This window comes from Lonchura striata, chromosome 1 (assembly GCF_050655825.1).
Source record: "Lonchura striata isolate lonStrDom1 chromosome 1, ASM5065582v1, whole genome shotgun sequence".
Lineage (NCBI taxonomy): Eukaryota > Metazoa > Chordata > Aves > Passeriformes > Estrildidae > Lonchura > Lonchura striata.
The window spans coordinates 14,912,529-14,929,617 of NC_140703.1; the positions used below are offsets into that span (position 1 = coordinate 14,912,529).

The 17,089-nt window shown below is 39.4% G+C and overlaps 1 protein-coding gene across 1 annotated transcript in view; it reads right to left on the reverse strand.

The window, feature by feature from the left end:
- POU1F1 (POU class 1 homeobox 1) overlaps positions 1–17,089 on the reverse strand; it is a 157,948-nt gene that overhangs the window by 10,944 nt on the left and 129,915 nt on the right. Inside the window, exons 6-10 of the mRNA XM_085559107.1 lie at positions 6,690–10,464; positions 3,983–4,132; positions 2,963–3,076; positions 1,767–2,012; positions 81–245 (exon numbers count right to left, since the gene is read on the reverse strand). Of these exons, the coding sequence (XP_085415233.1) occupies positions 81–245; positions 1,767–2,012; positions 2,963–3,076; positions 3,983–4,132; positions 6,690–6,831 (817 nt within the window). The 5' untranslated portion in view covers positions 6,832–10,464. The remainder of the gene's footprint in view (positions 1–80; positions 246–1,766; positions 2,013–2,962; positions 3,077–3,982; positions 4,133–6,689; positions 10,465–17,089) is intronic.

Below are 17,089 nucleotides of genomic sequence, written 5' to 3' on the forward strand. Positions count from 1 at the left end.
ACATATAATAGCCCTAAAACATTTCTATGGGATTCTGCTTGAAGTGCAAATCACTATTTAGAGGATTTCAGTTTCTCTACCTCCCACTTGTTCTGCTTCCTCCAGCCACTTGGACAGGATGGATTTCAGTTTGCACGCATTCTTGAAGCTCAGCTGCAAGTTCTCAAAGCGGCAAATCGTCGTCTGGCTGAACTCGGAGCCGTGCACAGCAGCCAGGGCTTCTCCAACGTTGGTTTGTGTATAACCTGCCAGAAACAAAGGGAAAAGCAACTTTGAAGCTTTCTAGGAGGGTTACTTTCCTTGAGATGCTCACCCTCCGCTGCTGGCTCTCGTGGACAGTGTGTGCTGCAGTGCCTTCAGGCTGAGCTTCCTGCAGCGGTCCCTGTGGCCAGCGGAGCTCACCTCAGAGCTGTGCTCAGTCTCCTGGTGGTCTCTGTGGAGTGTGACACTGATTTAGTGGAGTTTCACACTCTATTAGGGAATTGAGAAGGATCCAGACACAGTATGTCTTTCTGTAGATGGTGCAAGAGCAGTAAGTGAATTGCCAGAGGCACTGCTGCTCTCCTGTCACTTGTTGCAACAGCTAAGCTGAAGTCCTCAGAGAAATGCTGCAGTTTCCATGCAGACTCTGACTTTGCTTCAACAGCTTCCTGCTCATTTCTCTGAATTTGGATCTGCTGTGGCTGGGGGACTGGATCATCATCCTCCTTTTCTGCTTTGGTGCCAGGACAAGGCAGGATCTCTTCAGGCACTCAGTGTCCCATCAGGCACCTTTTAAACTCCTTTTTGACTGCACTAACCCGGTGTCTCTCAGACCCACAACCTGTTTTCTCTTGTAAAGCTCAAACTCAGATTATTTTTCCTGTGCATATTGCATTTCTCCCATTCTACAGGCTCCATGTAATTTGCTTACACCAAAGGAAGTTTTGTTCCCTCAAAAATTCAGGATGAAGATGCAGCGATTAACTATGTGTGGCCTTCCATCGCTGTGGCTGACATCAAATAGAAGATATACAGGAAAATTGGCCAGTTTGCATATAATTTTTAAACCCTAATTTCTTTTATTTCTGTTTAGATTGCAAATGGAACATACTGGCTTGCTAGCTCTTGAGATAATGCACATACCCCATATAAACTTATAATTTTTTTAGATTTATAAAATAAAAGAATTCCCTATAGTTCTGATGCAATATTATAAGTGATAATGCCAAGGAGGACAGGGCTCAGCCCACCTTTGTCCTCAGCAGTTATCTCACAGCAACAAAGATATCAGTTGCTTCCCAACTGTGTCATGGCACAAAAAAACAAACCAGAAAGAGAAGCTTCCTACTGGAGTGAAGGATTTCCATGGATGTCATTCAGTGTATACTGAAATGACAGCAGACCATCAGATGAAACACAATGGGGAAAAGAATAGGTATGGGAGGTTAGATGGTTATGAGAGCTACCTGCCCTTAGTTGCAGATAATTTGGAGCTGTGCAAAATATTGCACCTGACACTGAAAGTAAGTTACTGAACAGAAAAAAATTTCTATGCATTTGACACAAATAATTTAAGGGCAGGAAAGTTTAAAGCCCATTTTTGCAAACTAAAAGCTGACATTAATTCCATGCAAGCCTTCTAGGAACGGAGAAAGTTTTGCAGGGCAAGGCAGGATTAGAGTTATGCTCAGACAACAGCAGAGGCCAGACCATAAAACACTCAGAAAGAATTGGGCTTTCACTGGAATCTTCCAGCCTTTTGTTCGTGGACATGAAGCACATACCCAGCTTGATTCTCCGCAGCTTAAACTCGTTGGCGAATTTCTCCAGCTCCCTGATTTCAGGGGAGTCCATGTCCACGGGCTCCTCCACGGGCTTGCTCTTCCTGCGGAACTCCTGCTTGAAGTCGGTGGCGGTGGGCTCGTCCGTCAGGAGGGGCTGGGGCAGGGCCGTGAAGCCGTGGCCCAGGGCACAGGAGCCGGCGCCCAGCGCGTGCTCCGGGAACTTGTACAGGCAAGGGGTCAGACCACCTGGGCGACGCCAAAGGGAAAGCTCATTGCAGTCACCCTCTGCCTTGTATCCCTGCAATTTTTATTATATAATACACCTGAGAGAATCCAGGAGTTAGAATTTCCTAGGATGTGTTTTCTCTTTTTTGCCCCAGTATATGGAAACCTATCAACAACCCCTTTCACCAGCCACAGGCGTCCTGACACTTAGCAAACTGTGAAGTACTTAAATAAAAGGCCTAAACTTATATAAATAAAAATCCATGCTCTAAGCTGGACTTAACTGGCACAACAAGATCAATGGATCTGTGTCATTTTGAGTCACTTAAAATTTGCCCATCTCTACTTTCTGGTACAAAGAATACTTCCATGTAGATGCCATTTGATGCTCAGACAAGGCACTATCTTGTCTTAGCTGCAGCATAGAATTTTCTTGAGGAAAGTAGACAGGTAAGATCTCAAAGGAAGAAAAAACAAACCAGAACTCATTCAGAATGATCCTCCAAAAATGAAATTGCTCAAGGATAAAACAGAACTATCTTTCACTACCTTTTGTTCCCAAATGTCAGACTTAACAAAGAGATGCAGTTAAAAGTGAAGGCTGATTTTTCCCTAGATATTGTATGTAGAGCTAAAAAGTCTCTGACCCGATGGAGGCATGGAGGGAATTACTGGAGAAATATTAATGCTCCTCTGTGTATCTGGAGCAGCCAGTAAATTCCAGGTTCTCAGGTCATCCTTCCCAATTTTCTAAACTACACAAAACTTGTAGAAGAACTCAGAACTTCATTAACCTCCCCACTTCTTCCTCCATTTATTAGGGCTAGGTTTTTCTTCACTGCCCAAATTACTTCCATCAGTCTTGGAGGTTCTAACCCCATAGAACTATTTTATACACTTCACATAGGACAACCACCAAAAAAAAAAATCCCAAAAAATAATGAAAAAATCTTTAAAAGAGGGGGACTTGCTTTGCAAGGTGCTGACACCATTTACCACATTGGGGTGGGGCATGCTGCATGTCTGTAAGATGCGAGTCTGGGAGAGACTTGCTGAGAGCATCTCTGGAGTTGCAGGCTTGATGCCTAAGAAAATAAAATAAGAAAAGAAGATGGAAATAAAAAGAAGAAGAAAGGAGAAGAGTACAAATGTATTTATTTTTTAATTAAAGAAAACTGATTTCTGAGCAATATAATTTATTATTACTTCTTAAAATCCTCCAGGGACCTGGACAATGCCAATGTTTGCAAGACACAGACATGCATCATGAAATACAAAAATTTGGAAATTTGCACACCATTAAGGTGTGAACATGGGGACACTCTGTCCCCATGCAGACATATTAGTCCATGTTGATTTTCTCTAGTATTTCTTTAATTCTTAAATGAAATAAAATTCTGAGTTTGATTTTGGATTATTTTCAAGTCCCAGTTATTTCCTGGGAGTTATGCTAACTTGGTTCATGCCGTTATCTCATTGATTGCTGCTTAAACTTGCACAGAATAAAAGTGAGCCTTACTTTTACTGGGCCTGGGACAGGGAAGAATGAGCAGGATGCATTAATGAGTGTAAAAACCAATGATCACATGGCTGATCTGCCTGCTGAATTCACCTATCCCTTCATTTGACATAATTTTATTTTATAGCTTCAGCCAGGGCTTCATCAACCCAGGTACTGGTCACACACAAGTGTGGTGTGTATGTCACTTCTGGCCCCTCAAAAAGTGATAATCACCAGGAGACGTGGCCAGAGGAATGCAAAAAGAGCAGGACTTTCCCAGCCTTGTAGGGAGACATAAGGTACAGAATGATTCACAAGAGATGCAGAGGTTTGGGACACTCTGGGCACTAATTTCCTAACGCTTTTTCTAACACCTTAATCCAAATCCCATCACCTTCTTTAAACGATTGTCTTGGATTGGTCCCTCTAAAGGAAAACTGGCTAAGATCCACATGCTGCCAGCCCATCCAGCTGAGGGCTGGCCTCTTACCTGTCATCACCCCGTAGGTGGAAGGCTGATTCCCATAGTGACAGGAGGGCACGGAGTAGTGCAGGCCTGGCCAAGGGCGTCGCGGCGTTGTCGCGGCAAAGCCGACGCACCAACACGCACGGGTTGGGAGCAGAGAGAAAACAGACAGGACTCATAAGAACTCAAGATTCAAGACAGAGCCTTCAAGTTCGAGGCAGGCAATGCCTTCTGTGCAGTTGTAGCTTCCTCTGTGAGCGTTCAACACAGGACCACAGGCATCAGGTTAACAGGGAGAACTGCCACTAGAACTAGGGGGACATCCTGTGAGGCAGGACAGGAATTGCCGTGCTGCTTTTGGTGTAATCTATGGGCATAATCCAGTTTGTGCAAACTGCTGAGCAGGGGAAGCATTGCACGCTTCAGGAGACCTGTTTCCTCACACAGCTTCCGCAGGCTGATTCATTCTATCTCACACAAAAACTAATTCTATGGTCTCAGGAAAGTGCCTTCCCTGTCGAGCAAACTCTGCAGCAAATGAAGGCCTGGGTTTCCAAAGGCAGCAGTTTGGGACATTTGCTTTGATGTGTTCAAAACCCACAATTTCTTGCGTGCCAAGCAATTTCAGAGTGCTTTGGCAAGGTGGTCGAGAAACAAGATGGTAAATTCTGGATTCTTCTAACAAGTCAGGCCTAAGTAAACATTTTCCATCACCAGCACCAACAAACACATTTAATTTGTCTCTAGTGTTTTCACAGGGGTATTTCGGGTCTGTGCTCAGTAATAGCCAGTGCCTGAAGAATGAGACCATTTTTTGCTAAATGCAGTATAGAGATATGTCTGTTTCTCATGTATAAATATAAATAAAAATGCATGTACTGCCCTCTCTAACAACTGCAATAAAACAGAATATTAAAAATTAATGCTCATGAACATTCAGATACGTAAAACCACATTTTAAAGAACACATTCCTGTTGTTCAAAACAGTCTATTTAATTAGGGATTAGAATCTTTGAGTTTTACAACAGTAATCATAACAGTAAAGTGTCCTATTTAAATATACTTGTACAGATATAAAATCTACTAAGATAAACATGCTTATACTAATGTAGATGCAGTGAAAATAAAATTGTATTAATAACTGCAATGCATGCACAGCAATTCAACTTTTCTGTCAAGATCTGAGCCTTTATAAGTTGCATTTTTCCACTATTTCTTAATCCACATACTATAAACTTTATAAATTAAAATACAATTTTTGATTTGCTAATAACGATTTAAAATTAAATAGTGAGGATGATGCTATTTAAATGAAATAATAGCAGTTAAAGTGTTGAGCATACTGCAGAGCATCAGCTAAATGACACAATGTAGTACTTGAACAGAAGTATTTTTACCTTTCTTGTGATGAAGAATTGTTACATCCATTTTTAAAACTTTTGACATTTAAAATGAATTCTTTCACTATTATATTTTACACAAATTCTCCTCATGTGCACTCAAAGTGGCACTTTTTATGAGAATTCCTTAATCTATGTATGAAATTTGTAAATCTTGACTCATTGTAGTTACCACCATTCTGTTTCTGCCTTCCCAGGGTCATTTTTTTCACAGGATCATCTTCTGGATGTGATCCTGCAATCAAAATTTCCACTGTCTGCAGTGACATTTGTCCTTGGGTGGCAAATACAAAATACCAAAACCTAAAACTGCAGCAGGTGAGCAGATCCTTTGGGCCAGCCCTCATCGTGAACCTAGAAAATACTGCTGGGATACAGACACATAAATCTGACCTCATACAAAATTTAAATTCTCCTATTCCCTGCCACTATTGCTAACCCACAGCTGTACTGGGATATTTTGAGCCTCTTGCTTAATGTATAAGATGATCCTATTTTCTGTTACCAAAAATCCATTTTCACTACATACATGTTTTTTCTTTTCATTAAAATGCTTTATTACCAATGCTTTTCAGGAAAAATCCGCTTTCTTGTTAAGACTCCTAATGAAATTGTAATGTTAATACAATTTCAAATAAATCAACTATTTCTTTTTCTTTCCCTGAAGGCTTTCTATCAACAATTCCTGTATTCCAGAATCCTGCCTCTGCAGTATTAACACTGCAAGAAAACTCTCTTTGGCTCAGATATTCAGTAATTAAATAGTCCTAGCATTTAAATTAATCAAATTGGATTATATACACAAGCATACAAGATTCAAAGATAATGACAAGTTTTCTACTACGCATTTTGAACTTCACACTTAAACCTTAGTCTTGATTCAGTTTGCAGTATGCCTTGCAAAGCAATGTTTTTCCTTCTTTAAAACTCCCCCAAGATATATTTACACTTGAGGTCTTTTAAATATATTTCCTATTTAAGGTAATATATAATATTTCAAATTATGGCTGCATAATAAACAACCTCTCAAATAATTTACATGACCATTGTCATTTGAAGACTGTAGTTATACCAGTGACAGTGTCTGAACCTAAGTTGGCAGCATATTTGAGTCTAATCTTGTAACAAACTTAAAGAAAATTACGTATTTAGCTAGAACACCAACATTTGTGCCTTTCCTGATTCACTCATATGCAGAGCTTTGTGAAATTGCTTCTACTGTGGCACAGTCCCAATCATACATAACACCGACACTGAACACTTTAAACACTGAGAACTCAATTATCACCCAAAAATTACAAATGACACCAAGAGTATTTTCAAAAAGTACCTGTAGACACAACATTGGTGGTATGGTTGGAGACCTGCAGGCACTCTGCAGCGCTGTGATGCATTATCAGAGGCAGAGAGGGAGAAGAGTCAGAATTCAAGGGCACAAAGGTGTCTGAGGAAGCAAATGCTTGGCAGCTCATACCCTCCTAGAGGCGAGAGAGCTGCCTGTCCCGTGTTCTACCAGAGCAGATCCTGCAGGATTAATGGCACCTCAAACTCTATTCCAGGATTTTACCTGGATATACCCACAGAGGAGGGCTCCGGAGCACAGGGACGTCGTGTGCAGGTATTTATACCACTAGGAAATCCCTTTATCCATTTTAATGCTCTTTTCCCAGCAATATTGCTACCCTGGTACAGAGCCTCCTTCCTTCCCACACAAACACAATACGTGTCCAATTAATGGAGGGGCGGGGGAAGAAGAGGGAAACCAGAGACATGATTTGACAGATATTTTCAATTAGGTCTTTTGTGGAGGACAATGACCAGGGAAAAAAATTAAAATATCGTCTCCAAAGTCGGTGGCAACAGACAAGTGAGTTTAATACTAAGTAAGTTTCCACAGTTAACACCTGCCTCCAAAATCTCATCCAGGCAATTGTCTGGAAGGCAACCTGTCTGAGAACTCAAACAGAAGTCTGTAATAGTCAAGAACCTATAGCAAAATAATCTGAATTAACCTAATTCCCAACAGTTGCATGGTGATCATTTGTCTTGACCTATACCAATATTAAATCAGAGCTGTGTAATATAAAGCAGCTGTAGCCAGAAGGAAGTTTTTGAGCAGATAGCTTTCCATAAGCATGATGTGCTAAATGTTTATCTAAGATGAGCTCTTGAGAGAGTCCATGGTGTCCCTTAAAACTCATTCACAGCTCCTCTTATTAGTTTATACTACCACAGAATATGAAGTCTTCTTCAGAAGATCCTAAGTAAAATCAGAATCCTTACTCAAAGAAGAAAAGTGGTTTTTTTGAAATGAAACTGGAATAATTTTGGATCATCAGAGAGCATACAGGTTACCCTAAAAATGATTAAAAATTCTGCAGTACACCATAGTCACATACATATTCAATATAGATACAATAATTTGAGCTTGGTTTGGTTTTTGCTACCAAAGATATTTGGTCATATTTTATGTGAAGATGACAATATTTTTTCTGTGTTTCATATTCTAAACTGGGTTAAATGTCTGAACTAGAATTTTGACAATAGCAACTTCAGATACATGAGATGGGAGCAATCATACTTACATTTTTCATGTGTTACTGCAGAAAAGTGGCATTGCATGGAGCCATTCTGTAGAGTCCTTTAAGTGTGCTTTGGGAAAGGCTGTGTTTAAGATTGTGAAAAAATTTCAAAATTACTGCATATGGCAAACTGCACATGTCTTTAACAGTGGTTATTTGCTACTTATACAGGCACTTTCAGATTACAAAATATACAAGAAGCGTCAAAATAATTATTGCAATATTATGGAAGATACTGTCATCTAATGAACCCCATCTGCATTACTTTGGGCTTGGCTCAATGTATCCTAATGTCTGTGGATTCATATTCAAAAATTATTTTAGTTATTTTCACCTCCTCTTCCCCCTCAGCAAGGGGCAGGATAAATCTAACAGGGGGTCTCCTCCACATACCAGAGTTTTGAAGCCATGGGAGAAAAAGAATAACTTTACATCCCTGTGTCTGACAATTTTTTCCTCAAATCCCAACAGGTATCACTGTAGACAGCCATTCAGTACACAGAAAATTTACAGTTTCACTGGAAACTCATGTCTAGATGCAAAGAAGTTGCAGCCTGTCCCCAAGTACAGGATGGAGCTCACGTCCAGATTTCCCTTTCTTGCCCAGGTCAGGAGAAGCTTGCCCAGCTTTGCTCAGGTGCTCAGGCTTTTCAGACCTATGGGGTTCATTAGAGGGGGTGCTCGTGAGTTCATGAATGTCACTCACCCACAAAACATGCAACTGATTGGGAATGGGAAAGTAAATTCAGTCAGGAGTCACAAGGCACTGGAATTTCCTTCAGAGTGCAGTATAAAGGTGCTCTGTGTCAGCATTCCAGACACCACCTCAAATGAGTTTTTTCATGCCCTGGCTATTCATTATTGTGTTTTATAGTGCTGAATGAAAAAACTCTAATTTTTTGTGTTTGTGCTATATTGCCTACTTTTTGCTAATAACTTCACTATTTTTCATTTTGATTATGACCAAATTTCTTTAATTGCATTCAGTTTCAAATAAAGGTTTTTTGCATTATATCTGAGGATCCTGGAAAGATGGATTGTTACCAATTCTAGTTACTGGAAAAATTTCACATTCTTCAGAGCTCATTTCTAATACAAGTAGCACCTCTCATAAAGCTTTGTTACCACCCTCCCCAGATACTGTGCTAAGGCTGCAGATTGCCTGACCCAAAGTTACCCTATATTGTGATTTCTTGGTCAGTTTTAAGACTGCTTCACAGCACACAGTTGAGCTGAAAGCTTCTGGCAGGAATTTCAGGCCACTGACTGAAAGAGGTCATTCCTTCTCTACACTTACAAGTGCTCTCAAAATTTCAGTGGGAGTTTTCTGCCCTGAAACCCAGACCCCATTCTCCATTTGGATGGTGGCATGATGCTGGTAAATGTCACAGTGAATCTCATCTGCTTCCTGCTGAATCCTCAGTTAAACTGGCCTTTTGGGGGGCAATTACTTCTATAAGGAGGATGGGGGGAAATGAATATTTATTGGATAATTCTGAGCTTACCTTAATGTCTTTCCTTAGGTTGAACTCCGATCCTTATTCCATGTCAGTAGTCTGATTCTTTGCTCCATAAATCTCTTCTGATTGAATTCCAAAATAATGAAGAAAGCCATCAAAAACCCATTGAGGGTTTTTAAGACAGCATGAAACTGACTGTTTTAGTGGCAAAATGATCCCTTCATGTGGTTTTCTTAGCTCAGAAATAGCATCTCATTGCAAGATCTCAGGTCTGGCCATGAGACAGGCAGGGAAACATCATCATTTTCCTCCACAGGAGCACAGCATTTCCCTTCCCAAGAGATGATTCCATGCTGGTCAACAACATGGATTTCCAGCCTCATCTTTGCCAAGAAACACAAAATGACAAAAAAATCTGGCACAGTGCAAGTCTTGGCAGCATCTTTGATTCATTCACTCCTTTTCCCAGGTCTCCAAGCCCTTTTGTAGATAAATTGAAAACTATAAGGCTTGTTCAGATAAAGAGCTTGAAAAGGTGGACGTCTCTACAAGCCTAATCACTTATGACAGTCCTGCAGCTGAAATATATCCCACTGAAACAGTCACTCACTTATACATTTACACTCTGGAGAGAAGTGTGTATGTCTATCTATCTATCCCAATAATGCATCTCAGAGAACTTGTGGTTCTTTGGGAAGTGAGCTTCATTTTTGCCTTCACTGCACATGGAGAGGGTGAACTTCAACTCTGTTTTTCCTGAATAATACTGCAATTTGCATCCTGTCACCCTGTACACTTTTGTACAATGTGTAAATATTTGTGTCACATTTCATTTTATTCAGAATACTGAAATTCCCAGGTTTTAACTCCATCATAATTCTATGGTTATTTTTTATTGAGTTGGTAAAAACCGTAAAACTGCTCTAGAGATCTGCACATTTACCCAATTCTTCCCCTTGTTTTTCTTGTGCAGAAAGTTCTTGAACTGGAATGATCATGCTCATTGTTATTGAAACCACCACAAGGCAGAGGGATATCACAGATCCATGTTGTACTTCCCACACTGTAAATGAAAAAGACGTCTCTAAGTGCATAACACTGTGCATGGAGAAAGAAAAAAAATCTCTTTTCTTAGGTAAGACACAAACTGACTCACAAACTGTCAGTGTATGCCACGGATAGTTTCATTCACAACGGATGGAAGTAGGGAGGGTGGATTAAACATTTTCAAGGAAGACACTTTCCCAGGGAGCAGCACAATGCAATTTGCTTTTAAAAACCTATAGAAAGCTTATCCAGTCTTGCTGCCAAAGTCTGGCTCACTGGAGTCTGAGTAGAACACATGTGCAATTGCATTAGAGCAAACAAAAGCCTTAAAGCCTGATTTAGACTGAGTGGGACTACTTGCTAAAGACCAAAAGGAATGTAAGATTAGTTGTTTCTCTGAGCCACCTGTCCTTAACTTCAGATCACCTCTGCAGAAAAGAGGCCCCTGAACATGCAGCACAGACATGATCTGTTATCTGCAGGGAAAGGTGGTGTTCCCACGGCTCTCAAACAACCTGAGCCAGGGCAGCAGCTCCCATCATAAAATACAGTTAAACTTAGCTATAAGAGCTACAACCTGAAATAACAGATACCAATTCCACTGCTTTTCTTCATGCTCCCAGTCAGACTGGTGGTCCTCAAAATTTTTCACATTGCAAATATACTGGTGGAGACCCTGGCACTTAATGGAAATGATCCAATCTCATTCCAGCCTTATTCTAGTGAAAAGCAGGGTGGGATCATAACTGCAAACAGTAATGATTGGGACCAGACAGGGGACCCATACTAGGAATGAGTTAGGTCAAGTAAGTGGGAAAAAAAAATCAACTTGCACTCAACAACTTTAAAGCATTTAGAAAATATTACTACTGACAATGATTTCACATTTGTTAAAGGCCAAGTTTAAAACTCACATGTATTACAATTAAGTTTGTACAAACATTTTCAGTTTTTTCAGGACGACATAAAAACAACTTCAGTAGCAAAAGTCTTTTCCTCCCACGGTTTCCTTTGGAAAATCAGAACTCTTCTACAGAGAGAAAGAAATGTATATACCTAGTTATGAATTTTAATCCACATAATGCTATTTCTAGAAATCTAACTTTTCAGGGAGTGCTTTTATTCTTCTCCAAGTGGCTTCTTTCCATTTTTTTATGTCATTTCAGAAAGGGGATCTGTAATTTCAGGAAGTTTTCATCATGCTACAGTAGCCAAAGCATTAATTCTTTCCCAGTTTTGCTTGTAAAGGCAAAAGTCAAACATTGCTTTCACAAAGCTTTGGTAAATATTCCTGTACACAGAATGCAGTGCAAATGGTGCTTTGAATCTTGCACATGCAAGATTTAAGGTCCCTTCACCTAACATAAAATGGAGCAAAATATGCATCCCCTGCTTCTGCGTTTATGCTTTCAGTAGCAGAACATTTTTTTCCTCAAATGTTGTTAATCAACAAGTCTTGTTTATTGAAAAAAAAAAAAAGGAAATAAGGAGAATTGACCATTTCCACATCTGAAAAGCTTCAGAAATTCCCCTTCAGACATACCCTGAGATAACACAAAGATGGAAGGAAAAACTAAATGAGTGTAAGTACAGCAGGGCAAAACAACACAGGAAATTAATAGAATTTAAGGGAGATTGCTTGCCAGGGTAAAGCTGCTAAGCCAGATTGCTGAGATGACAAATCTGGCCCTAGAAAATACCTTGGAACCACCCAGGTCAGCCATTTGAATATCTATCCCATTAATACTGAAATTCATCAACATTGCACATCACCTAAGAACACACCATCTATTGCTGCATATCTGCTATGAATTTGTCCTTTTACTACTTAAGTTGGCAAGAAAAGTTTCTGTCAGAAAAAAGAATCTAATCAGCAGAACAAACTAGTCCTGCTAGTCCCCTACCCACAATGCAAAATCTACTGAACACAACTTTTTCTTGGAAATTTGGCTTATATAATCAAGCAATTGAATGAAAAATAAAAAAGGACAGTGAACAACCCCCCAGACACTTTTCTTGTAAGTATCTTTTACTTCACATGTCCCCGAAAGCAAAATTTCCTTTTTAGTTCCCAGACAATACCACCCTGAATACCACCCTCACCATCTTTTGAAAGGGTTTCAGAAATTTCCATGTAGAGGTCAAAAATCCTGAAAGGTTCAGAGTGCATTTAAAGGCTCAAAACATTCTTCCATGGCTGTTTACCACAGCAAGATGCCTTTGGCATTGCAGCCTGTGCCAGCTTTGAGCAGCTTGCACCCTCTGCTTTTTCCTGGGGAAAAGAACTCCGTGGTCTCGGTGTTGCTCCAGCCCTTGGTGGGTCACAGAAAATTTTGTGCCATAGCAAGACAACACTCATGAGCATCTCCATGCCACATATGTAGCCCCATCTCCAGCTCTTAAAAATTAACTTAAATAAAAGGAATAACTGAGAAAATTTCCTAGCCCAGGCACATTCCATGATTCACAGGCAGAGGTGAGTGTGCGCCTCACATGCCCAAGCCTCTCCAGGGAAGTCTGAGGGACACAGAACAGGCAACAGCTGAAATAAGGTTCTGTGAGGCTCATTAATACTTTTGCCCATTGGTTAATTTTATTGGAAGCCTGGGACAAGGATGTGGTAAAATTCACAGGGAATGTAATGAATAATGAGGATGTTCTTTTTTTCTCCGCCTTCTTCTCCCTCTGGAATAAAAATCAGCCTCTGCTGTGCTCATCTGCTTCGTGCCTCCTGTCCCTACTCCCCACTCCTCCCTCGTTATGTGTCGCACGAGAGAGAAGCAGGATGATATGTTCCCAACTACATTTGGATATCTGACCAGCAGAACTGATGAACACTCTTCAGCTCTAAAATTGCTCCAAAACAAAAAACAAAATCTTCGGCTTCAGCAGTTTTAGCATAAAATCAACGAATTTAAATATAAACTTTCAGCTTCAATAAAAAGTAACTCAGAATTTTGAAGTTCTCTCCTAATGCTCTGAGTGTCTTTCATGAGCTTTCATAAATTAATTTCTTTCTTTTTTTTTTTTTTTTTTTACTTCCTGAGGTTATTTTAGAAAAAATATCCAAATTTTGATCTGTGGCATTGTGAGCACTGTATGAGGTAAATTGTGCAAACAGAATAAACTGTGGGAGGAAAATTTCCCAGACAAACTGCAATTTCAGACATCCACTCTTTTGGAATTTATCTAGATTTATGATAATTTATACAATGTTACTTAATAAGATTTTCAGTAGTAAAGGCACAAGATAAAAAGGGAGTCTGTGAATTTTTTTTTAATTCAATTGAATTTTTGTGAGGTCTGGATTTTTTTAGACAACTTTAATACTTTAGATCACAACCTGTGCAGATACATTTTGCTCTTTTTTACCAAGTCAATTGTAATGTTCATACTTCAACATGGTAATTTACTTACATTCCTCTAGTTTGAGTCTAATGAAAATGAGCAATCAAGTAGGAAAAAAACAAAGAGAAAACAACCCCCAAAAGACTGAAATTCATTTAAAATATTGGAGTCAGATTTTGATATCTTCACTGAGCAGTGAATTAAGCAGTAAACATTCTTGCAAATACTTCAGAAACATTACTCGGTAAAAGTACAAGATGAGGGCTAAGTGGGACTTTCTGATTTCACTAAAATGATTAGTGATGAGAACTCAATTATTTTCTGTATTCATGGAGATCAGCGATAGAGTAACACCACTTTCTGTCATTATCAGTGTAAAATAAAGGTCATCAGCTGGTTACAAAGATCAAATCCTAAAGGACACCATTCTGTGAGCTCCCATAAAATCCTGGTCATCTATATTCATCCCTGAACTTTGCCTGCACACACTGCATGGATGAATATTACTGTCTTAGACAGACAAACAGCAGCAGCTCAACACGGTCAGCAGTTTTGTGTTTCATTACCAAACGAAACATCTTGCCAGCAAAGTGATTTAATTAGCATATTCAAACCACTGGCTGGCTCAGTCTGAAGGTCATTTAAAATTCCTTGAAATATGAGATAAAATTTTAATTCCTAAATCTCATATAACATTTAAAATGCATTATTCTTTAGGAAAGTATCTCATAACTCTCACTGAAAATTTAATCCACACAACCCGATTAATCATCACCAAGCAGTGTTAAAACTGAAAAGTGCACCTTCTCAGGAGCACAGAGTAATCATCATGGTAGAGCATGATTTTTGCCCTTCAGTGTCTCCTGTCACCTAAAGATCTCATTTTTGTCCTCAAAAGGTATTGCTTGAATATTTTGGGTGAGGAAATCACGTGTTAAGCAGCTTGCCCAAGAGAATACGAAATCAGAGGCCAGGCTGGGGATAGCAGCCAGACCTATTGATGACATTTTGATCAGATCTTCACATAAAACTGTACAGCTTTTAAATCTATTCCTGTGTCATGGGGGAAAGTATGAAACCTCTCACTGGGCTGAGATAAGAACTCAGAAATTGCACTTTCTGGGGTGTGCCCACAGGCAAAGACCATGTGAGTGCAGTCTTCAGAATTCAGAAGCCGCTGCTCAGGATCTGAGCTGATTCAGTCTCTGTGGAAGTTGACAGCTGGGAGAGCATTCTTTTCTTCCAAATATAAATGAGCATGGGGGTTAGGGAGAGAAGGATTTCTGGTTTATTTGAGGGTGAGAAGTAAAATTATATCATTTGTATATGCACACCTCTTAGAATAATATTCTAGTAAAAGATGGAAAGTAGGAACTTCCCAGACCAAAAACCAACGCAAACAATAGTGCTTGGAGCACCTGTTATTTACAATTTGCACAGGCATAGAAGAATTACTTACTCTTGGAAAACATTCAGATGTTTTAATTTCTCCCCAAGGCAAATATTTTAATGCTTCTCCTCAGAACTGTGTCTACAGCACTTTCACAACATCACTGCTCTGCTAAATCCCTTTGAAGAGCCCCACCACACAGACACCACAACAAGAAGCAGGAACAACAGGGTTTTGAAATTTCCTTTTAAATCCCAGCACTGCACTTGAGTCTGACAGCGTGTACATTTAACATATGGCTAAAACCTTCTCTCCATCTGTAAATGTTCTGACCTGAAGAAGCAGATATTAAAAAAAATCACACCATTCTCCAGGTGTTAAAACAAAAAAAAAAAAAAAAAAAAAAACCACAAAAAACACAACTGAAATAAATACAGGGTACCAAGCACAACACACAAATGCCAGGGATTTTAAACATGATTTTTCTCTGTACACTCCTTCCTATGTGGGCAAGGATTTCAGCAGAGTGAAATTCCTCCATCTGTAATTGCAGCCTCCCCTGGCAGGGAAAGGACAAAGAACACAAATTGACCACCATTCCCTACATTTTTACACCATTTACCAGGATATTGCAGTGGATTAGGGGAAATAAAGGAATTATTGCAAGGAAAAGGTAAACCAACCCTTGCTATAATTTAAGACATAAATTAAGACATAATACAAATAACATTCTTCATAAGTCACTGTCAAACTATTGGGGTTTTATTTTACAAGAATAATAATTATGCATGTGTGATCCTAAACAAGTCAGCAACACAGAGGATTCTGTGCAGACTCCATGCTCCAGAAGTGTTGTACACAGGGAAATACTCACTTTCTCTAATCACATACCTGGACCAAGGCTGGGCAGAGTAAAACATAACACTGCCTTATCAACTTAACACTGCCTAAGGAAGAATTCCAAGAGAATTCCCCTCCTCATTCACCCTCAGAGCAGTATGAATGAGCATTTTCAGAAGCAAAGGGGAAGCAGGCACAGGGACATGATTTGTAAATAACATCTCGGGGTTCATTCTGCTCTCAAGGTCTATGCTGATGCATAGACCACTGCACTATAAAATAGATTTCCATGTGTAGACTTCAACAGACCTCAACAAACTTCAACAAATAACAAATCTAAAGTTAAAAAAAAGAAAAGAAATGGCCACTTTTACTAGCCTTCCTGTGGCATGATCCATCACAAAACACAAGAAAAACCTGAAGACACAGACCTATACAAAATATGTTACCCTGAAAGATATAATTCAGCTGAGTGCATCTTCCCAAAGCTCTTTAGATAACCAAACAAACATGGAAAATTTTCACTTTTCTGCCATTATCTTTGTTATTTTCTCCTCTTTTCAAACATTGCTTTCCCCCTAACTTGGGACTGGCTATAATTCCCTTTTCCAAACTCCCTCCAGCTACTCAGTTGACTCAACCACACGGTGCAAGATCACTTGCATTGGAGAACAATGTTTTTCTTGTTGTCCAGTAAAACTTAAAATTACAGGTTGAACAAAAATGTACACCCTATTAAATAAAAGGTTGGTTTGTCTAAGAGAAAGTCTATATTAGCACAATTTTTTCAGAGATTAGGCATAGTCCAACCTGTTTATATTTAACTAGAAGTGACTTTGGGTGGTGTATTACTGCATCTTCAATAAGAGAGTAATGAATAACACAGCACTGTCACAAAACTGTAGTAAAGGAAAAAAACACCACCATTGTCTCTGCAACTTAGCATTTATTAGAAGCAGATCAGAGTAATACCCTCATATTCCAATTACTTTTAATTGACACTAGTTTTATAAAATCTAAGTGGAATTTTTCCAGAACATCCCTTTGGATGTTTTCAGACTAA